At 37.4% G+C, this 23,775-nt stretch overlaps 1 protein-coding gene across 4 annotated transcripts in view; it reads right to left on the reverse strand.

The window, feature by feature from the left end:
- ZNF277 (zinc finger protein 277) overlaps window positions 1-23,775 on the reverse strand; it is a 115,222-nt gene that overhangs the window by 52,504 nt on the left and 38,943 nt on the right. For 3 of the 4 annotated variants that reach the window (XR_007132596.1, XM_047763175.1, XM_047763173.1), the window contains exon 2: window positions 3,064-3,265. Coding sequence is in view for 3 of the 4 variants with exons in the window: in XM_047763175.1 (XP_047619131.1) it covers window positions 3,064-3,265 (202 nt within the window). In the remaining variant the exon portion in view is untranslated. The remainder of the gene's footprint in view (window positions 1-3,063; window positions 3,266-23,775) is intronic. The other variant, XM_047763174.1, reaches the window with a different exon arrangement.

Genomic DNA, 23,775 nt, shown 5'->3' on the forward strand with positions numbered 1-23,775 from the left:
TCTCTTACTTATTATTTATCATTTTATTACTTATTATATGGAAGCAACAAATCCTCTCTGAAGAGTTATAGTTATCTAAGAATTATTCAACCTATAAAGAAGTTCTGAGTGAAATAATTCATGCCAATTGAACCTCTCACTGCCCCTCCCTCCCCTCAATAAATGCTTTTCACAAGGTAAGGAAAAGTTATATTATGTTGAGAAAATTCCAACCTAACTCTGATCACAGGTAGTCAATGCTTGTACTGTTTTGGAGAGGAATTTCTATTTTCTCTAAATAGTAGGAGGATATGTGAAAGAATGAATATACTAAAAGGTATTTAAAAACAATAAAGTTTACTCATATACATTCCTGGTTAATTTGAATTAATCACATTTTTACTTCCTAAAACTTTATCTAAGTAGGAAGACTGTTGACAAGGAAAATCTAGGTTTCCAAATTTAAAGTACACGTTAACTACACACTTTATTTAGAAAGCATTTATATCTGATATGTATTATTTTCCTTTTAAACATCTATTTTATTACATAAGTGCATTTAGAGCATGATTGATCTCAATATTTAATTATTGACTCTTAAGCCCTGAGACCTAGTAAATAATTTGATTTTCCTGCCCACATACTGATGAGATTTATATCAATGATAAGAGAGACTGATTGGTATAAATATAGCTATTTACCTGTTACATATTAAGTATAAATAATAATTCTGATTAAAAAATTCCTCAGATTTTAAGAGAGAGAAAATCTCTTAATATCACTCAACTATCACTGGTTGATCATCTCTGTTTCTGAAATTCCTGAGGGAGAATTTGCATTTACATGGTGAATGAAAAAAAGTTTTATATCAAAGAAAAGGGATACAAGATTTGTAAAAGTAACTCATTTGATAGTCCTATCAATGATTATTTGAATAAAAAAAGAATTTAAAGCTTTGTAGCCTAAGAAGTGTGTAAAAAATCAACAGATCTGACTACATATAACTAAGTATCATATATGAAAAAACTTTCAGACTCCCAATACATATACATACACAGATATTTTAATTGAAAATAAATAATAATTAATGAGAATGAGAAGGCCACAGCGCTTCCTCTGAAAGCAAGTAAGAATTAGTTTATTCTAGCAGTTGGTGGCATATATTGTTCATTTAAACCTTCTTCCCTATTCTATTTCTGCCCCCTAACCATAGACTCCCAAAGTCCACTCAAAAATAGCAATGCTGAGTGCATATAAAGCTCAGTAACACAGACGGCACACAGCAGACATTCAGCATTGGTGCTGTTCAGCTGAGAAGGATATGAAGGGATAGAGAATATCTAATATTACCCCTGTGGCTATTGCGGCTATTTGTTCATAAAAACAAACTGTCAGTCTAAAAGTTTAGAGTTTTAGAACCCTAAATGAAATTTTCTCAAGACTGAAGTTTTACAAACGATAACTAGGTTTTCAGACCAGCATGAATGCCTGTTGAAAACTTAAGCTACAGTTGCAGAAAACTAAGAGTTTAAATATATCTTCTGTAATCAAAATAAAATAAAACATTTGGTTACCACTTATTGGGTATAAAAGATGTCTCGGACACTAGCTGGTGCTATACATACCCTTTTTATATGATATTTAATAATCTTAGGAGGCCTGGTGTTACCCCCATCTTACTTTGAGAAAACTGATGCTTAGAGTGTTAAGTAGCTTGCTGGAATTCATGTGGTAAGGAAATCACTGAGTCTGCTTCAAACCTAGGCCTGCCAGGTTTCATAGTCCACTCTTAATATAGCTTGGTCTTTGTAAGACCCATCATAAGAAAAAAGTTGCTTGCTAAGAATAATGTGTTCTGGGAGATATGGAATATATCTGGGATAGTATAGCTGGGCTACTCTAATATTTTGTTTGGAAATCAGGGCAGAACATTTTGAAATAGAATCTTACCAGATACACCAAAATGTGTGCTTTCAGTACCTATACAAAGCCAGTTACCTACTGTGATACTGTTTGTATGGAAAAAAATTCCAAATTTCAATTAATAATGATCTGAACATAACTACTCTACTACATCTGCTTAAGAGAAGGCATTTACCTCGGACAGTCACTTCCAGGAATTAGTTTAGAGATTAGTTTAGTGAGCTCATTTTAGACCCTGGCGCTATTAAATCAGGTTCCTACATTTCACACTTGCCCGGTTTTGGCTGTTCCTTAACTACTCATCCCTATCCACTCTTCATCTTCCTCATCCTCTTCCTCTAAGTACCTCAGTCACTGACCTTAGCAGCTGTCTACCCTTATACCCTTACGGCTCATTGAATGACTCAGTTTTCAACCTTATCACGGTTGTTTGGATGATACCCTTTTGGCTTAAAAGGCTCCCAGGAGCTGGTTTTTTTCCAAACACTAACACTTGGGTGGCCTTTTACCAAGTCTATTTTGGGCTTTCTGTAAGGACTCACTTGGATGGAGAAGGTATATTCCTGAAACTGAAAAGAACATCAGTCTGGAGTTTTCACTATGGTTCAGTGGAAACTAATCTGACTAGTATCCATGAGGATGCAGGTTCGGTCCCTAGTATCGCTCAGTGGGTTATGGATCCGGTGTTGCTGTGAGATGTGGTGTAGGTTGCAGACATGGCTTGGATCTGGCATTGCTGTGGCTGTGGTGTAGGCTGGTGGCTACAGCTCCAATTTGACTCCTAGCCTGGGAACCTCCATATGCCACGGGTGCAGCTCTTAAAAAAAAAAAGAAAGAAAAGAAAAGAAAAATCAGCCCGCTAGAGATCAACAGTGTCAACAACTGCATGGAATGTGGCAAAGGGAGTATTATCGACTCCTTGGGAGTCTGATCTGTTTCCAGAATTTGTAGGTAGGATATTCAACAGTATGTGACATTCTCAAATACAACTTACAAACTCAAGAAGGCAAATAAGTACAAAGATTTTTTAAAAGACTAAGGCAAAACCTGAAAAAGAATATGAATTTTTGTATTTGTACATGAATAATTCTATATATATGTTATACCTTCCTTCTAAGAAATAATAAACTTAATTCTTTTATAGAGACAGATGCAATTTACCTTTGGAAATCAGCAACCAACTTGACATCAGCTATAACAATCTTATGTTCAATAATCATGTGCTTCAGAAGTTTGCCTTGTTCATCCATAGGAAAATGTTCTTCACAGAAAATACAAGGCACAGATGGAGAACCTTCTAAACTGGTAGTGCCACCTGGACTTTCTGGCAGAGAAAGTGGCTCCAGGATACAATCCTTACTGTCTGGGATAGACAAAAAGAAAAAGAAAAAAAGCTGAAATCAACTCTCTTGAGAAGGATGATTTCTCACCTCTTGCATTAAAAGGATCCTAAAGATATTTGCATAATTCCCAAAAGAAAAATACACAGTATCAGAGAGCAGGATTCTTTATTACCATTTAAAACAGCGTCTGCACTGCAGAAGCAAGGAGTATTGCAAAGCAACTCAAACTCCCCATTTGCCAGTTTGAATGGGGGAAACCCATTTGTCGGGACAGCTGTTCAGACATTCTCTTTGGATACTGGCCAATGGGAGCAATTCCAGGGGTACTTGGAGGGAGAAGGCTGCAAATGCGAGGTTAGGGTTCCAAGGCCCAACTGTGACCTAAGGTTGAGAATCATCATACTGGGAAGTAAATGGTATATACTGAGGCTACAGATGATGCCAGGGCAATCTTTTAAGCTTCTTCCAGTTGCACCTGCAAACTTGTTCCTATTTCTGATTATTTGTCACACGCAAAAAAGATAAGTCTCACACTGGGTTGACACAGCATGTGCTGGGTGGCCCAGGTGGCAAATTTTGATGTTGATTTATGCCTATCATTTAATTACTACACAATTATGTATCATAACTCAAGTTCCCGTGAATAAAGAGATGAATGCTCAATTACTAGACATATATGGTAAACATTTTTCTTGTCTACACCATTCCTTTTCCTAACACCATCTATAAAATATCTAAGAAGCTGAGGTATGTAAGGTCTAGAGCTCTCAATTCACAGCCTCCTCCTACAGCCTTGTGCCAGGGGTCTCCTTCAGTCTTCTAGGGTAGAAGGCTGGACCTGTCATCTTATGCAGGCTATTGAGTAGTTAGTAACCAGGTAACTAGTGCAAAGCATTTGGCATCTGAGGAAGGGCAGGAAACCTTCTTCAGAAAGAAAGACAGCTATTTCACATGCAACAGTCTTTGGAATTTGGTTACTATTAACTTTATTGTTAAATTTTTTTTTTTTTGTCTTTGTTGTTGTTGTTGTTATTGCTATTTCTTGGGCCGCTCCCATGGCATATGGAGGTTCCCAGGATAGGGGTTGAATCGGAGCTGCAGCCACCGGCCTACACTAGAGCCACAGCAACGCGGGATCTGAGCCACGTCTGCAACCTACACCACAGCTCACGGCAACGCCGGATCATTAACCCACTGAGCAAGGGCAGGGATCGAACCCACAACCTCATGGTTCCTAGTCGGATTCGTTAACCACTGCGCCATGACGGGAACTCCTATTGTTAAATTTTATTTCTTATTTTTATCTTACTTATCTCATTTCTAAAGGCCTTCTTAAATAAATAATTAATGGAATCAGTTACTGGTAAACTGCTGACAATGACCTAAGAACTGGATAGGTAATTTAAAATGGCAGCATTCATTCACCCACTTAAAAAAAAATCAGCTGAGTATCTACCAAGTGCTGGTCTTTTCCCACTTGATGTTTCATGACACTATTCTTACTGTCAAGACTAAAGTCCTTGAAATTTGTTTAAAGGTATAGATAAGTTAAAAGGATAAAGAAAAAGAGAATGTACAGGGTTAATGGGAGCACAGGTTTAGGGCAGACACCTAAGTGAGCTGGGGAGGGAAGGTGTCCCATAGGAGATGTCTTCCAATATATCACTTGTAATACTGTGCTCAGAGTACAGTATGCGAAATCAAGCTTGTTTATAAAGTTTTTAAATACCACAAAAGGAAAAAACAGGGTACATATAACAACAGAGAGAATACTAAAACTATTTAGGCACTTGAAGCACTGTTAGTAAAATTGGTGTGTTACTAATTATTGTATTCATTAAGTTGGATAATGGGATTAAAGAGTTCCGGAATTTTACAGCCTTTAGTTGTAGGATATATTTTTCAGTTATAAGTTAACTTCTGTAGGAACTTAAATCTGCATGTGAAAAACAGGATGTGGAAAGAGCAATGTGATATAGTTATGAAACTCTCTAATAATATTTTATGTTCCCTAGAATAGGACAACAAAAGGCAGCATATTCTAAATAAAGGTAATTTTAGTAACATTACCTGCCAGCTAGGAAGTAACACATACTATACATAGTTTCCTCCCCAAATTCAATTAAAGTATTTGTAAATTTGCTTTGCTTGACTGAAGAAAGCAAACAATATATTAATAACAGCAAGAACTAACCTTACTAGGTGTCTGCTATTTGTAAATTTTCACCGAAGTGTTTTAGGATACTTTCTCAATTAATCCTAGCTGCCTTATTCGACTAGTACTGTTACAACTCCCATCTTCCAGGTGAGAATCTCACAGTGTTAGTAAATGGCCTAAATTTAGTAATTCGAGCCTATATTCAAATACTATATTCTTTTGCTTCCAAAACCAAAAGGCAATTCTCAATTCTGTTTCTTCTTTAAACCATTTGTTCAATGCTGTTTTAAATTCATAGGTATCTATAAGCCATAGTGAATTTATATGTATTCTGCCAGTGTCCTGCAGGCTCTGTGATACAACCTCTACCAGCAGCTCTTAAACTGACCTCAGCAGACCACATCCTTGAAAAATCACTGGGCACAGTAATCTCTACCATGGTCTTTATTCTTCCTGAGGCTTTACTGCACACCAGTATTCTTCTGTGGTTCTTTTCTCTTTCCTGCTGAATGTTCAATGTCAGTTTTCTTTTTCCAAATTATTCCTTGGCGAATGAACCTAAATGTTCACACATACTAGAACCAAATTTCTTGCCACTGTCAAGGTATACAGGAACAAAATCAGGAATTTGTGAATTTCACGAACAAGGAACTTGTGGTTTGGGAGGTACTAAGTTGTATTTGGGAGCTTGAATTACAATGTACCCAGAAAATGAAAATTTTAATATTTTTATATCACAAGATTTTACAATTTTCTCTCTGATTCTCTAATCATTTAACATTGTGTTCAAATTTATAACAGTACTGACCATCAGAAGTAATTTGTTTACCTTCAGATTGTTAGTTTCTGGAAGGCAAGGTAAGTCATGGTCATCTGTATCTACCTGGCATGTACACTGTATATTATTATCTTACCATGAGTGCCACCACCGTGCTTACTTCGTGCCAGCCATTGTTAAACACTTTATTTGTACAGTATCAACTCAACCCTCACTAGAACTCTATGACATAGAGTCAATTTCTACCCCTATTTTACAGTTGATGAAACTTAGGCACTGAGTGGCTAAGTGGCTTGTCCTAGACAGCTAATAAGACAGCCGGGATTTGAATCCAAGCAGTCTGGCTCAAGCATTAGCACTCTCAACCTATACATAACACTACGGAGTTCAGACCCTTCCCTATGGGAGGCGGGACCACTCCTGTTTTAAAATGCCATGGGGGAATAGATTGGCAAGAGGCAAGTCTGAAGAGGGGGAGACCAACCAGGTGGGAGACTACTGCAGATGTCCAAGTTTGAGGGCTTGTCTCAGGCAGCAACGTTAGAGTGCTTAGAAGGGAGGGACAGAGAAGAGGCTTATAAGAGATTGAACTGACAGTTCCTGATTAATGGTTGGCCATACGGAGTAAAGGAGGAGATGAGGAAGCCGCCCAGATTTCTGGCTAGAAAGACTGTATGAATGGTGCTACTAGATCTAGAAATACACATAGAGAAGCAGTTTTTTTGGTTTTGTGAGCAGGATAGATAAAAGTTTTAGATGAGCTCAGGCGATGTGCTCAGAATTTAGAAATTCCTGACATGGCTGGTAGACAAAGGCAGCACTGACTGGTGTCTCATGTGATACATTTGTGTTATTCTCTTTGTGTACCAGGCTTCCCCAATTCTCAAGAGCTGATTCTCTGCACTCCCTCACCGCGCCCCCCGCCCCAAGCCCCCGTCTGCTTGTGGGCTTGACCTACTCCATCTCCCCAAACTCAACAATTGCAAATATCTCAGTTGTAATTAATTGCTTACATGTACATCTCTGCCATGAGGGTAGTCTGTGAACTCCTCAAGGTCAAGGGCGTGGGTCTTATTTTTAGGTCTCTGATAATAGATTATATAGTACCTGAAATATAGGCTGTATTTGATAAATGTCTGCAGAACAAAAAAATGAAAGAATGAATAGTGGACCAGAAGTACTTATGACTAGAGTTACACCTTTAACTCAGTTTCTGGGTAAGTTCTATTTTAGGAAATGCCTGTGGCTGTATCTTTAGGAGCTTTCTCTGCCCCGGATTGAGAGTCCAACTATAATTATAGCCAGATTGTTCGTGCTGTGGGCCTTGGTGTAACAGGCCCACTGCTAGTTAATAAATAATGATATAAAATTTACATTGAATTCTAAAATAACAATAAATATTATTGAGTGTAATCAAAGTATTTTATCTCTAATTAGGGATTTAAAAAAAATTTTTTTTTTGTCTTTTTTGTTGTTTCTGTTGTTGTTGTTGTTGTTGTTGTTTTGTTGCTATTTCTTGGGCCGCTCCTGCGGCACATGGAGGTTCCCAGGCCAGGGGTCGAATCGGAGCTGCAGCCACCGGCCTACACTAGAGCCACAGCAACGCAGGATCTGAGCCGCGTCTGCAACCTACACCACAGCTCGCGGCAACGCCGGATCGTTAACCCACTGAGCAAGGGCAGGGACCGAACCCGCAACCTCATGGTTCCTAGTCGGATTCGTTAACCACTGCGCCACGACGGGAACTCCTTAAAATTATTTTAAAAATTTTAATGTAAAGGAACAAATGGCATTTGGAACGCAGAGTAAGTTATAACCACTTCATCTGAGGATGTTTCCATGGGACAGACCCCAATCCTCAGTATACACTTTACTGTGGAGTAGTGATTGACAAACTGTTTCATCACCTGGAAGGCTTTTTAAATGTACTTTTTTCAGGACCTTATCGTATTCAGTAGAAATGTACTTTTTACCAAGCAGTAGTCTCTACCCTGAAGCCTGGGAATCAAGGGTTTAGAGGATGATCACATGGGGATTATGGGTCTACTGGTCACACACGAGAGTGTGGGTATCATGGACTCCCAGAGAAATCCATAAATTAGGTGACAAATTCTTTTGGCAAACCTAACTTTATAGTGTAATCTGTCCTAAAGAGAAACCCTCAAATACTAAGCACTGTTTCAGCAGAAGAAATTCAGTAATATTTGTGTAACAGTTTATTTCCAGCTATTACAATAACAATCACATCAACATCTTACTACAGAGTAAAAAGACAATGGACATAGAAATATATATTTCTTTGCTCTAAGAACCTTGAACTCTAAAAGGCAAATGGAAGTAAAGTATATCTCACTCTTTTCAGCAAAGAGGCAAAGCATCTTGGAAATTCCGTTTTGGCCCAAAATCTGCTTGACACATTTGTTACAAATTAACAACAAATTATCTGCTCTAGTTCTCACTATGAACACCAACTCTCTTCAAATGAACTGTAAAAAATACTATCCCAAAAGAGCTGAGTTTTTGAGGTGATCCTATGGTGATTACAAATAATTTTTGCTGACTCTGGGAAAGATCCCCAAAGTGTCAAATTATTATCCTAGAATAGTTCTTTTCAAAGTTTAACATACTATAATCACCTGAAGGTTCTGCTGGCTGCGGTAGGTGCAGCAGCCAGGGAAATGCGGCAGTCAAATCTCCGGCTGCTATGACCACAACTAAGAGAAGGCCTCGGGTGCTGTGCTCTGAAATCCCACTTGCACTGAAGCCAAGCCTTCCATACACTGCTCTCAGTAAGGCAGACTCATTCCTGTGAGAGACGGGACTTTATGGACATGTGACACTGGCTGGAGGACTCCCCACCAGCTTGCGAGGAACCTGCTTAGATCTGTACTGTACTCTGAGATACTATACGGTCCTCCTTTCTGCCCCTCCTTCACACAGGTCGGGCCTCTCTTTTTCCCTCTGGTGTCCTTCCCAACAAATGTCCTAGACGTCAAATTCCATCCTGGTGTGTGCTTTCTGGAGGACATGAACTAATAAAGTGGGCCTAGGAGATAGAGAGGCTTAAAATGCTGCAGATTTCAGTGCCCAGTTGATGCCAGCCCACTCACCCACAAACCACACTTTGTGAGGCAAGGTTCTATCTAGGGAACAAACCAGTCATGAATTCATAATATACCTATGTGCTAAAATAGGCAGCTCTAGACTTTGCAATATATCATTACTGCCAAACAGATAAAGACTGCTAGTGCTTTGAAGGAAAAATAAGAAAACTCTGAGGTTTCGGTTCTCCTTAAGTTGAACGAGAGAAAAGCCCAAATCAACAAATAATTGCTGAGAAAACTTTCGGCATTCCATTATAAAGAACTGCACACATCTTACATATCAGTTCTCCTTTAAGGAAGTCCCCCCAAGAACTGCACACATCTCACATATCAGTTCTCCTTTAAGGAAGTCCCCCCAACCTACTTTGCACACTACCACCACGCCACTACTGAAACTGAAAAGCAGTAATCTGGTGATATACTCAACCCAGATAAACCTGGTTTAGTTGCTACCCTCGCCACACTCTGATCATCTAATTAACTGATAAACCATCATAAAAAACTGGAATATCAAGACAGGTGGAGTGTTTTTGTTTTTGTTGTTTTTATTTTTTTATTATTTATTTATTTTTTTGGTCTTTTTTTTTTTGCTATTTCCTGGGCCGCTCCCGCGGCATATGGAGGTTCCCAGGCCAGGGGTCCAATCGGAGCTGTAGCTATCCGGCCTACACTAGAGCCACAGCAACGCGGGATCCGAGCCACGTCTGCAACCTACACCACAGCTCATGGCAACGCCGGATCCTTAATGCACTGAGCAAGGGCAGGGATTGAATCCTAGTCGGATTCGTTAACCACTGCGCCACGACGGGAACTCCTGTTTTTGTTGTTTTAATGCTGAAAATGCGGTAAACAAACTCCTAGTTTCCAAAAGAAACACTTCCTTTACATTGGTTTGGTTATAATTTATTTGATTCTAGCTTACTTAAGTATTTTAACAACCCTGGATACTATTTTCAGGCTTGTTCTCTAAGCTTCTGTTTGACACACACTCTATCTTTCCATAGGATTCCAATGCCTATCTAGCTCATTTTTTATGTGTGGATTTTATTCAAAACAGTAAACTCCAAGAAGCTAACTTTATTTCAAAATTCTCGAGGGTATTTCTAATACTAAAAAATGGCCTTCTACATCCTAAACAAGTCAGTTCTTTGATTTCTAAGAGCATCTCCCCTGCAGATGCATTTGGAAAATGGAAAAGACTAGGTCTACTCTTTTTTTAACCATAATCAATCTCTAAAGCTCAGAGTAAGAATATAATACCATTATTTAATTACCCCTGGGCTAATAATTCATTTTATAAATTAATAAGGCCCAATATTTAAAAGATTAATTCACTATATTCCTACTAAGAGTGGGAGGGGTGTGGGGTGATGGACTTAAATCAGAATTGTTACATATTCTCAATAACACATTAAGACAGCTGATGAGGCTGTGCTGGATCAGTACACTCCTAACATACCCCTGGAGGGTTTGCCACTTCTTTTGGTATAAAAACAAAAACAGATTCAATCCTTAAACCTAATAAAGCCATGGTTGAAAAATTTAAGGAGATAATTTAACAGCAAAAAGATATGAAAACTTTACTACAGCATCACCTATAAAACAAAATAATAGAAACAACCTAAATATCATGCAAATAAAAACTGTTCTATAATGTATGGCATATCTGTGCTGTGTAACATTATGTATTTGCTAACTGGCAATTATGAAAACAATGGAGAAATACTGACAACCATGTTTAATATTAACTGAAAAGAGCCTAATCCACAATTAATTGCCAACAATTCCTCCCTCAAACACAAATATACATGTATATACACCCAAATATAATATTTTCAAGAAAATAAACAAAACAGAGATTATGAATGCATTTATCCCAAATATTAACACTGAAAAAATTTTAAATAAGAAGCATATTAAGGGAGTTCCTGTTATGGCTCAGTGGTTAACTAATCCGACTAGGAACCATGAGGTTGCGGGTTGGGTCCCTGGCCTTGCTCAGTGGGTTAAGGATCCAGTGTTGCCGTGAGCTGTGGTGTGCGTCACAGACGTAGCTTGGATCCTGCGTTGCTGTGGCTCTGGCGTAGGCTGGTGGCTACAGCTCCGATTCGACCCCTAGCCTGGGACCCTCCATATGCCTCAGGTGTGGCCCTAAAAAAGACAAAAGACAGGAAACAAGCATAGTTTTATTCAATTTTTTTCTTTTGTCTTTTTAGGGCTGCACTCCATTCACCCACTGAGTGAGGCTAGGGGTTGAACCTGCATCCTCATGGATGCTAGTCAGATTTGTTTCTGCTGAGCCATGATGGGAACTCCCAAGCACAGTTTTACTTAGTCACTTTCTAAGTCTTGATATCTAAGATGAAAAACTCTGATTAAATTTACCACTTAAAAATTGAATGTCTACTATGCGGAAAGTATATTTCAGATATTATAATAAGCACAAAGATAATTAAAGTCCCTATCTCAAAGAAGTTGTCAATATAGAGGAAGTTTTGAGATAACTGTACAAATAATTATAAGTCAACATGTGTGAAGTGGACCATATACATCAAGGGCTAAGAATAGGGAGAAAAAAATAACTTAAATCTGGAGAAATGAAGTGTAGTCTCACAGAGGATTCTTGAAATGGTACAGAATTCCAGCAGGTACATAGTTTAAAAAGTCCAAATAGTCCAATTAGTGCTAGAGTCTGAGTAAGAAAAGGCTGCAAAGGTAGATGAATCACATGCTGGTGAGCATTAAGGCCAGGTCAAAGATTTACATTTAATGTGAAAGTTGTGAGTAGATCCTGAAGGTATTTAATCAGGGAAGATAACATATTAGGTCACAGGTCTTAACAAAATGAAAATACAAGATATCAAAATTTATGGGATTCAGCAAAAATAGTACCTAGAGATAAGTTTATATTGGTACATGTGTATGTTAAAAGGAAGAAAGATCTCACAAAAAAACAACCAAACTTTGTAACTCAAGGAGCTAGTCAAAGAAGAACAAACTAAGCTCCAAGTTAGCCGAAGGAAACAAATTTTAAAGATCAGGACAGAAATAAATGAAATAGAGAATAGAAAAAAAAAATCAACAAAATTAAGAGTTGGTGTTTTGAAAAGATAAAATCAGGCAAGAAAGAGGAGATATTACAATAACACAGAAATACAAAGAATCATAAGATGACTCTGAATAATCACCCTCCAATAAATTGGATAACCTAGAAGAAATGGATACATTTCTAAAAATATACAACTTACCAAAGTGAATCATCAAGAAATAGAAAAATCCAAAAAAACCCATAACTATAAGGAGATTCAATCAGCAATGAAATACCTTCCAACAAAGAAAAGCCCAGCAACACATGGCTTCACAGGAGAATTCCACCAAATATTTAAATAATTAGTATCAATCCTACTCAAACTCCTCCAAAATATTAAAGGAGAAGGAACATTTCCAAACTCATTTTAGGAGGCCAGCATTACCCTGATACCAGAGCCAGACATCGATTGCACTAGAAAACTACAAGCTAATATTCCTAATGAATAATGACGCAAAACTCCTCAACAAATTACTAGCAAAACAAATTCAACAGCACATTAAAAGTATCATATACCATAATCAAGTGGAATTTTATTCTTGGGATGCAAGGATGGTTAAGCTTATGAAAATCAATCATTATGATTTACTGCATTAAGAAAATGAAAGATATAAATCACATGATCTTCGATAGACAGAAAAAAGCAATTGATAAAATTCAACATCCTTTCATGATAAAAACACTCAACAAACTTAGAAAAAGAAGGACATTATTTCAACATTATAAAGGCCATATACGAAAAGTTCACAGTTAATATATTTAAGTGTGAAAAGCTGATAGCTTTCCCTCTAAGATCAGGAACAAGGAAATTAAGGATGCCTACTCTCGACATTTATATTCAACATATTATTGGAAGTCTTAACTAGAGATGTTGGGCAAGAAACAAAGAAAATAACAAAAAAGGCATCCAAATCAAAAGAGAAGTAAAATTATCTGTTTGCAGATTACATGGTCTTATGTGTGAAATACTATGAAGATTCTATACACAGACAAAAATGTTTAAAATAAACAAATCCGGCAAAGTTGCAGGCCACATCAACATACAAAAATTAGATGTGCTCTTCTGTACACCAACAATGAACACTTTGAAAAGGAAATTTAAAGAATTTCATTTACAATAGCTCCAAAAAGAATAAAATATGTAGGAATAAACTTACCCAAAGGCAAAAAGACTTATACACTAAAAACTACAAAACACTGATGAAAGAAAGATACAAATAATATGAAAGATAGCCCATACTAACCAAAGCAACCTACTGATTCAATGCAATCCTATCAAATTCCAATTGTATTTTTTTTTGGGTATGGACGCGCACGCACACACACACACGCACACATACATTCTAAAATTCATGTGGAACCACAAAAGACCATGAATAGCCAGAACAACCTTGAGAAAGAATAACAAAGCTAAAGAGCAGCTGACTTCAAAAACATCTTACAAAACTACAGTAATCAAAAGAGTATTACTAGCTTAACAAGAGATGTACATGGATAAAGGAATAGAATAGAGAGCCCAGAAATAAACCCACACATAGAGGGTCAAATGATCTTTGCTAAAGATGCCAAGAATATGCAATGAGGAAAAGATAGTTTTTTTCAATAACCATTTATTAAAGAACACTATTGTTGGGTGAACTGGATATTCATATGTAAAAGAATGAAAGTGGACCCTTACCTTACACCAAAACAAAAATCAACTTGAAACAAAGACTTAAATATAAGACCTAAACCTATAAAACTCCTAGAAGAAAACATAGGGAAAAAACTTCCTAACATTACCCTTGGCAATGACTTCTTGGATATTACACCAAAGTACAGGCAACAAAAACAATAGACTAGTAGGACTATATCAAACTAGAAAGTTTCAGGAAAGGAAATAATGAACAAAATGATCTATGGAATGGGATACAATACTTGCAAACTGTATATCTGATAAGGGATTAATATCTAAAACATCTAAGCTATTCATACAACTCAAAAGTAAAAACACATAACACAACTAAAATGGGCAAAAGACCCTAGTAGACATTTTTCCAAAGAAGACTTACAAATAGCCAACAGGTGTATGAAGAGGCGCTCAACATCACTAGTCACCGGGAAAATGCAAATTAAAGCACAGTGAGATACCATCTCACATATGTTAGAATGGCTGTTTCTAAAAAGACAAGAGATGGCAAGTGTTGGCAAGGGTGTTGAGATACAGGAACCCTTGTACACTGCTGCCGGGAATGTAAATTGGTACAGCTATTTCAGAAAACAAATAAAAACAGAACTACTGTGTATTTCAGCAGTATTTATCAAAGAGAATTGAAAACAGGATCTTGAGATTTGCAGTCCTATGTTCATCAAGCATTATTCATAATAGCAAAGAGGTGGAAACAGGCTACATGTCTACTGACACATGAACAGATAATGCAGTTGTGGTACAGATATACAATGAACTATTATTTAGCCTTAAAAAAGGACATTCTGTCATATCATACAACATGGATGAACCTGAAGGACATCATGCTAAGTGAAATAAGCCAATCACAAAATGATAAATACTTCACAATTCCACTTACATGAGGCACTTACAGTGGTCACACTCATAGAAGCATGAAATAGAATGGTGGTTATCAGGGGACGGAAGAAATCAAAATACACATTCCATGGTCCTAAAATAGATCTAAAGCATATAATCATGTAAGAATAGAGTCCAGGCTTCTAAAAGAGAGTAAGCTAACTTCACAACTATCTATCTATCTATCTACTCTTAGGTCCTGACTATATCATTAAAATTCAAAGGCTTTTGCATTGTCTTAATATTACATCTTGCCATTTCCTAGCATATTTTAATAGCAGAACACAGTGAGATTTTTATTCAAAGATAAGGGAAGTTGAAGGAATTTATATTAATAACCCCAATTTTCTGAACATAGGAGTGAGGTCTCCAACCATACTGAAGACAAGAACTTAAGGGAAACATGGGAAAGATTTAGAACTACTACTAACTGAAAATGCAATTTGGATAAAAATCATTATAGAACAGTTCTGCAGGTCCAGCTGAGGTCAACAAGCTGCCTTACTCTTTGTCACTTTTATGTTTCAGGAACAGATCTGTATTGCGCCTAAAAGAATTTAACTTTTCTTATAGACATTCTGGGTTGTCAAATTATGCAGTTCTATACAAATACATACATAAATATACGTAATGGTAAGATTCTTAAATAGAGTATTTCAGAAACAGAAACATCTAGCTCAGTGCTATCCAAACCCTCTGAGACGAGGGATATGTTCTACATCTGCTCTGTCCTCCTGGCTACTGTCCCTGGTGGCCATTAGCCACATCTGGCCATTGATCATTGAGAATGTGGACAGTGAAACTGGGGAACTTCAATTTTGTTTAATTTTAATTAATTTAAATGGCTAGTGTGATTATTGGCTATCATAATTGACAGAGCAGATCTAATTAATGCAAAAGTCCTTAATCTTAGGTCCCTGGGTAGCTAGAGGAATCACAGACTCAAGCCTGTAAAGTTCAATGTGAAACTGTATTCAAAATTATTCCTGTCGTGGCTCAGTGGTTAATGAATCCGATTAGACACCATGAGGTTGCGGTTTGATCCCTGGCCTTCCTCAGTGGGTTAAGGATCTGGCGTTGCCGTGAGCTGTGGTGTAGGTTGTAGACGCGGCTCAAATCCTGCGTTGCTGTGGCTCTCGTGTAGGCCGGCGGCTCCGATTTGACCCCTAGCCTGGGAACCTCCATATGCCATGGGAGTGGCCCAAGAAATGGCAAAAAAGACAAAAAAGACAAAAAAAATTATGTACGTTTGAATTTTTCTGGGAAAAAGGTCTTTTGATTTAATAGAGTCTTAAAGGGTTCTTGGGACTCTAAAAAGCTTTAAAACTATGCATCCTGTCACATGATATTTTTAATCATTTGGTCTAACATTTTTACTTATGACATGTATGTGAATAGTGTCCTTATGTTGCGATTTCATGCAACTACAAACTCCACCACTGTGGCGTAGGACTTAACATGATTTCACTTGGTAGCCAGAGCAGAAGGAGAGAGCCTGAAACAGAACAGGCAATAATTACACAAAGTATAACAGAAAAACTACAAACAAATGCCCTGGCAAAACTAATTTTTATTTTAGAAAAAAATAACATATTTTCATATAGAATCATGATTAACAACTAACTTTCTTGCTCCCCAACGATTTTCCTTTTTACATTCCCATTCTATAAAGAAAAACTGTTTAGGTGGTAAGCTTGGTAGCATGTTGTATCACCTCATTATTTCTAGTGAAGCAGGTTTGTTCAGTTTGCATGCAACATAATCAAGAGCAAAGAGGGGTCAGGAAAAGACTGAGAACCTGTGGCAATCATCCTACTGTTATATTAAAGTTAATAGCATGTCCCATCTTTCTAGAAATACTCAGAAATTGCTTTCTCATAACTCCCTGAACCACTGTATCCCATCAAATTTCCTGAGGATGGGCTGGGGGGTTGGTTATTTGTAGATCTATTCTTCTTGTCTAGAAAACTCACTTACTTTAGGAGTTACTAAAAAAATGGAACTCAACAGCAAACCCTGTAGAAGAGAGGGTGCAGAAACGGCTTGATTTCCCGTCCAGATTATTGACTAATGAGATGAGACTAATTAGTTCCTTTTTTTTACTATAATATGAAAGCACTGCAGAATCTAAAATATTGACTACTGCCTACCTTTCATGTTACAATTCTTATTTTCAAAACTAGTGGTCAAAAGTGACTAAGTTTCCTTTCTCAGGCAAATTTAGTGCAAAACTGGGAAACTAAATGGTACCTTGGTTTCATTTCTTGGTTATCAATTACTTGTTTATGGTTTACACACGATACCTTCTTAATCCATTCCAAAAAGAGGAAATTACTAGTGTCTACTTTAATAATGCAGTAGCAATAATGTGAAAGCAACAGCTGCTTAAAATATTTTAAGTTCATGACATTTCAGAGGGAAATAAATCCTAGGAAGAGGAAGTAAATGGATAAAAACAAACCCTTCCTTATTAATAAGATAAATGATTACTCACAGATTTAAATCAGACAGAATTTCTACTGTTAAAATGTACTTTAGGAGTTTTTACTGTGGCACAGTGGGTTAAGAATCTAATTGAATACTCAGCCATAGAAAAGAATGAAATAATGCCATTTGCAGCAATATGGATGCAACTAGAGATTATCATTCTAAATGAAGTCAGAAAGAGAAAGATAAACACCTGTGATATCACTTATAAGTTGAATCTAAAATATGGTACAAATTTTATTTTTTAAAAAAAAATTTTTTTTGTCTCTTTAGGGCCACACCCGAGGCATATGGAGGTTCCCAGGCTAGGGGTCCAATTGGAGCTGTTGCTGCCAGCCTATGCCAGAGCCACAGCAATGCCAGATCCGAGCCGCATCTGTGACCTATACCACAGCTCATGGCAACACCGGATTCTTAACCCACTGAGCGAGGCCAGGGATCGAACCTGCAACCTCATGGTGCCTAGTCGGATTCGTTTCCACTGTGCCATGACAGGAACTATTTCTTTAAATTTTAAAACATTTATTAATTAATTTATTTATTTTGTCTTTTTTAGGGCCATGCCTGGGGCACATGTAAGTTCCCAGGTTAGGGTCAAATTGGAGCCGTAACTGCCTGCCTACACCACAGCCACAGCAATTTCAGATCCGAGCCATGTCTGAGACCTACACCACAGCTCACAGCAGCGCCAGATCCTTAAGCCACTGACCAGCGAGGGCCAGGGATCGAACCTGAGTCCTCATGGATTCTAGTCAGATTCGTTTCTGCTGAGCCACAAAGGGAACTCCAAAAATATAGCACAAAACCTATCTACAAAACCAAAACAAACTTACAGAAAAAGAGAACAGAAGTGTGGTTGCCAAGGGGGAGGGGAGAGGGAGTGGGATGTACTCCCTGGCCTCGGAACTTCTATATGCCATGGGTGTGGCCATTAAAAAAATGTACTCTAAAACACATGTGGTTAAGTATACTCATTTTTCTAGAAATATTTTCTCCAGCTCTAAAGTTTATTGGCAATGAGAGATTTAGAATCCAGAAAGAAGTGGAATGGGAGTTCCCATAGTGGTGCAGTGGGTTAGGAACAGGCATTGTCTCTGTGGTGGCATAGATTTGATTCCCAGGCCCAGCACAGTGGATTAAAGTGTTGCCATAGCCGCAGCTGAGGTGCAGGCTGCAGCTGTGGCTCAGATTCAGTCCCTGACTCCGGTACGTCCATATAACGCAGGTGTGGCCACAAACCAAAACAAAACAGTGGAGGTTAAAAGACCTCTGCCTGTGTTATATGATTACTTTAAATATTTGCTCACATCAGTGATATTTCACATCCTCTACTGCTCCTATTCTACATTATAAAAGATATTTTAGAATATTTAAATGAAAAACTACTAAAAGTCTTTCTTTAATAGGGATGCTGGGACTCTAAATGGAATTCAAGGCTTGGTATATACATTTTATTCTACGTAATGGAACAAATGGGAACTAAGTTCTCAACTTTATCTCCCCTCCACCAGTAGAAGGCAGTAGTAGGCAGGAGGCAGACATCAGGGATTTAGGACTATAAATCTGGAAGTAAACAAAAAAGGCACTAAAATTTTCAGCTCAGTTAATAGAAACTTTAATTAACCAGAATACCTATTTCAGACAATGCTGGTGATCCTGACAGGAAGATCAAGGTAACAAAAGATACTGACAAACAGGACTTTTTGGCAGGAAAGGTGAAACAACACAAACTAGTGGATACTCTTATTTATTGAAATCTATGGGGGAAAAAGATAGAAAAGAAGAAAGGGTAAAGACCTTCCTCACTCATAAAGACCTGACTGGTTACTGGCCTGCCTTATTCTTTGTAAATAAGTAGTGCCTAGTGGAGATTTCACAGTGCATCCACAGAGGCTGGGTTTAAACCTAATTTAAATGATTTGATTTGACAGGCAATTACTCCAGAATTAGTATTCTAGTCGATATTTTAATGAAATAGGTTGGCAACTAGAAAATTGTAAATTACCTATCCGATATTTTCCTATTAAGTATAATTAGTGTTTTTGACAGAATCATATATTTTCTGAGTTGTGGGACTAATATATCTCTGTTTACAAAATTAAATAGCTATGTCATCTTTTAATTTTAATGTTTAACGTCTTAATCAATATAAATAATTTTTTAGTACAATAAAGTTTTGTTTTCATAGAACAGATATGAATAATAATTTTTAGGCACAAAAAAGCACATTAATAAATATAAACTTTTCAAAAGTACCACACAATCACTTAAATTCCTGTTTTAGAACATTTTAATTTCTCACACTTGTATACATATGTGTACTATGTACGCATATAGCAGATATAATTTAGTTCCTTTAAAAAATTAGTTTTTTTCTTTCACTGAATGAAAAGTGTTGTCTTGGCAACAACTCTACAAATGCATTTCTCTCTTTGGCTTATGTCCTAAACATATTAATAACGTAGAATAAAGTCAAGCAGTAGTTTCAAATCGGTATCTATGCTGAATGGATTTTTCACATGGAAAAAAGGCACTGAATATGTCCTCTGCTCTTTTGACAAGTGATTTGTTAAAATCACTATGTTAAACAGTAAATACCACAACAAATTCTATAATTAAGAAGATGTGCTAATTCTTTTCTGATCTTCAGGTGACATGTTAAAGTTAACAATTACTAATGTAGTCTAACTTCTTTTTATTATTAAAACAGTCAACTTTGGCTATGGCAGTGTTTACTAGATTATTCAGCATTGGGTAAGTCAGCTGAGACTCCATCTGAAGGATTTTAATTGCTGAAATAATAAAAGACCTCTTTATAACACCTTCTGCAGCAATAAAACAGCTCTGTAATATCAAGGCTATAAATGATTTGAAAATGAAAAATAATAACAAATTGTCTTTCAGCCCTGATATTGAAACAGAGACTTCCCTGAAGTTAAGCAAAGTTCTAGCTGATATTCATTGTATCACTACTTTTATAAAAATATTTCCCTACAAAATAACTTTTCCTTCCAGTCCACTTTCAGGCAAAAGGCTCTGCTAGATACTAGGGAGCAAATAAGGAAAAATACAAGTGACCCTGCCCTCAAGGAACCCACATCTTTTCCACTGGGGAGGCTGGTCATGTTCGCAGATGCATCTCATACAACTTAGAATGTCAGAAGCACCAGGGGAAAGAACAAAGCACAGCGGAAAGTGAGCCTACATCCAGCCAGTGAAATACTCAAGCACTACATGCACTTCCTCAGTTCCAGTCACATGCCAGACTGTTTGGGTAGTTGTTTGGTCTTACTTTGAGGTATTTTACAATTTTTTTTTCCTCAAGTTGCTTGGACCTGCTATTTTTATAAAGACACAGTTATGAGTAGACCTTTGAAGCTTCTGCAAAACACTGGAGATTCAATCATTTTTTTCAGGACATTTAAAAAACCAGAATTCTCAATTTACTTGTCTACTGACAACCTCTCTTTATCTTCTGTGAAGTTTGGTATAAATTCTACCTCCATGATAATCTTCTATAAATGTGACAATATCACAAAAATCACTTGACTTCTGATATAGAGGATAAGGAAGTAAAAAGATGCTGAACAGGAGTTCCCATCATGGTGCACCAGAACAAATCCAACTAAGAACCATGAGGTTGTGGGTTCGATCCCTGGCCTCGCTCAGTGGGTTAAGGATCCAGTGTTGCTGCGAGCTGTGGTGTAGGTTGTAGGTGTGGCTCATCTGGCATTGCTGTGCTGTGGTGCAGGCTGACAGCTGTAGTTCTGATTAGACCCCTAACATGGGATCCTCCATATGCTGCAGGTGTGGCTCTAAAAAACAAAGTAAAACAAAACAAACAAACCAAAAAACCCCAAAAAGATGATGAACAGTAAAACACACAACTGATTTTACTCCTAGAATTTTACATGCAGTGTAAATTTCAAATGTTTTACATAATTATAAAAATTAAGTCAGTAGGTAATATAAGTCTTGTACCCATACAAGAATAGGTGGAAGTCAGCAACAGCAAACATGGAATTTTGGTGGCAGTTAATCAGACCAGCACTGGCTTCATTGGGATGTCCAAATGCAATTTTACTAAAAATGATAACCAACAAATACCTTTAGTTATCTTGATTTTCAGGCAGTGATTCTCAAACGTGATGGCATATATAAATCAATCAGGGAGCTTTTTAAACATGATGTTTTTCACACAGATTCTACTGTAATCAATCACTCTACAGTGACTGGTACATGTTTTATGTGAATCCACAAACTACTGTTCCAAGGCAAATCTGTTATGATCAACTCTATAACTTCATATTTTAGTATAAGAGTAAAAAGATAGACATTTTATGGGGGAAGAGTAAAAAATGGTTTCTGGTTTGGGGAAAACAACATCTTTTCTACAGATTTTTTAGAAGGGATATTTTTGTGACAGATAAAACTGCACTTTGTAGATAGTAAGCTGACTAAAACCAGAAAGTGCTTTATGAAAGGTAATCAAATTAGTCATTATTGATCAAATTTTTTAAAATGTGAATCTGCTCATACACACTTGATAAACTGAAGAATACTGTCAGCCTAACACAGAAGTTGTATTGGTTTATGTGTGGTTTTTTTCTCAGCAAAATAATGATTTGAAACATTCATGGCAAACTAACTCATTATTTAAAGAAAGCCTAAGCAATATGTAACGATCTTTAACAAAACTACTGAAAATTTTAGTTAAGTTCTTCCTTATAGCAAGCAGGGGCTTCAAGAACTGCTAGTCTTTCCATTATGCTGAGCTATTTAAAGAAGCTGATAATGCAGATGAAGAAGGTGCAACAGCATTTCTTCCTGTGTTTTAAAACATCCGATTGGCAAAGAAAGTCTTTTCAACAAATGGTATGGAACAAGGGAAAATTCACAGGCAAAAAGGAGAATCTAAGCACAGACCTTACAACCTTCACAAAAGTTAAATCAAAATGGATCACAGACCTAATTGCACAACACAAAACTGTTCATCTCCTAGACAATAACGCCAACAAAATAATGCCACTTGCCATCTGGCTCTACAAGGATTGAATCATTTAGCCACTGCAGTGGGTGAAAGGAGTTCAGGGTGGAGATCAGGAGTGAGGCACTCTGTGCTCTGGGAAAACTGGCAGAACAGGCCTTTAGACGGTGAGGTATTTTCAGGAGAAATTTTTTTATGAACCTGGGTTCTTGCATCTTCCCAGACTGAGAAAAGCACTAAAACTATTGACTAAGACATCTGCTCCTTGTGACCAGCAGCAACCCCCTACCAAGATGTGTGCTTGGTTGCACATACTTCCTCTTCAAAATCTCATGTATGCTGACCCCTGCCCCCACCAGCCTGCCCCTTATCTCTTTGGAAGAGTTTCTCTGAGCTGAGAGGCTGTTTCCTAGGCAACAGACCTTAGTAAGTCACTGAATAAACTCAACTTATGGCTTTTATGTTGTGCATTTTTTTTTTAAAGTCAGTAATAACGTAGTAGAAAACCTTGATGATATTGAGCATAACGATGCCTTTCCAGATACAACACCAAAGACGTGATCCATGAAATAACTGATAGCCTGAACTTCATTAAAATTAAAAACTTCTACTCTGAAAAAGACAGTATCAAGAAAATTAGAAGACAAGCCACAGACTGGGAGAAAAGATTTGCAAAACAAACACTAGATAAAGGACTGTTATCCAAAATGTACACACACACAAAAAAACCCTCTTAAAACTTGACAATAGGAGTTCCCGTTGTGGCGCAGTGGTTAACGAATCCGACTAGGAACCATGAGGTTGCAGGTTCGGTCCCTGCCCTTGCTCAGTGGGTTAACGATCGGGCGTTGCCGTGAGCTGTGGTGTAGGTTGCAGACGCGGCTCTCGGATCCCGCGTTGCTGTGGCTCTGGCGTAGGCCGGTGGCTACAGCTCCGATTCGACCCCTAGCCTGGGAACCTCCATATGCCGCAGGAGCAGCCCAAAGAAATAGCAAAAAAGACAAAAAAAAACCAAAAACCAAAAAAACAAAACAAAACTTGACAATAAGATAACGATCTGACTGAAAAATGAGCTGGAGATCTTTATTATTTTTTAATTTTATTTTTAAGCACATAGTTGATTTACAATACTATATAGGGCTAAAGACACTGACAGACATCTCACCAAAGACGACACACAGAAGGCAAATAAGCATATGAAAAGATGCTCCACATTATGTTATTAGGGAAATGCAAACTAAAATAACAAGATCCCATACATAGGAGTTTCCCTTGTGGCGCAGTGGAAAAGAATCTGACTAGGAACCATGAGGTTGCAGCGTTCAATCACTGGCCTCACTCAGTGGGTTAAGGATCCAGCAT

The sequence above is a fragment of the Phacochoerus africanus genome, chromosome 16 (genome assembly GCF_016906955.1).
Source record: "Phacochoerus africanus isolate WHEZ1 chromosome 16, ROS_Pafr_v1, whole genome shotgun sequence".
NCBI classification, from domain to species: domain Eukaryota; kingdom Metazoa; phylum Chordata; class Mammalia; order Artiodactyla; family Suidae; genus Phacochoerus; species Phacochoerus africanus.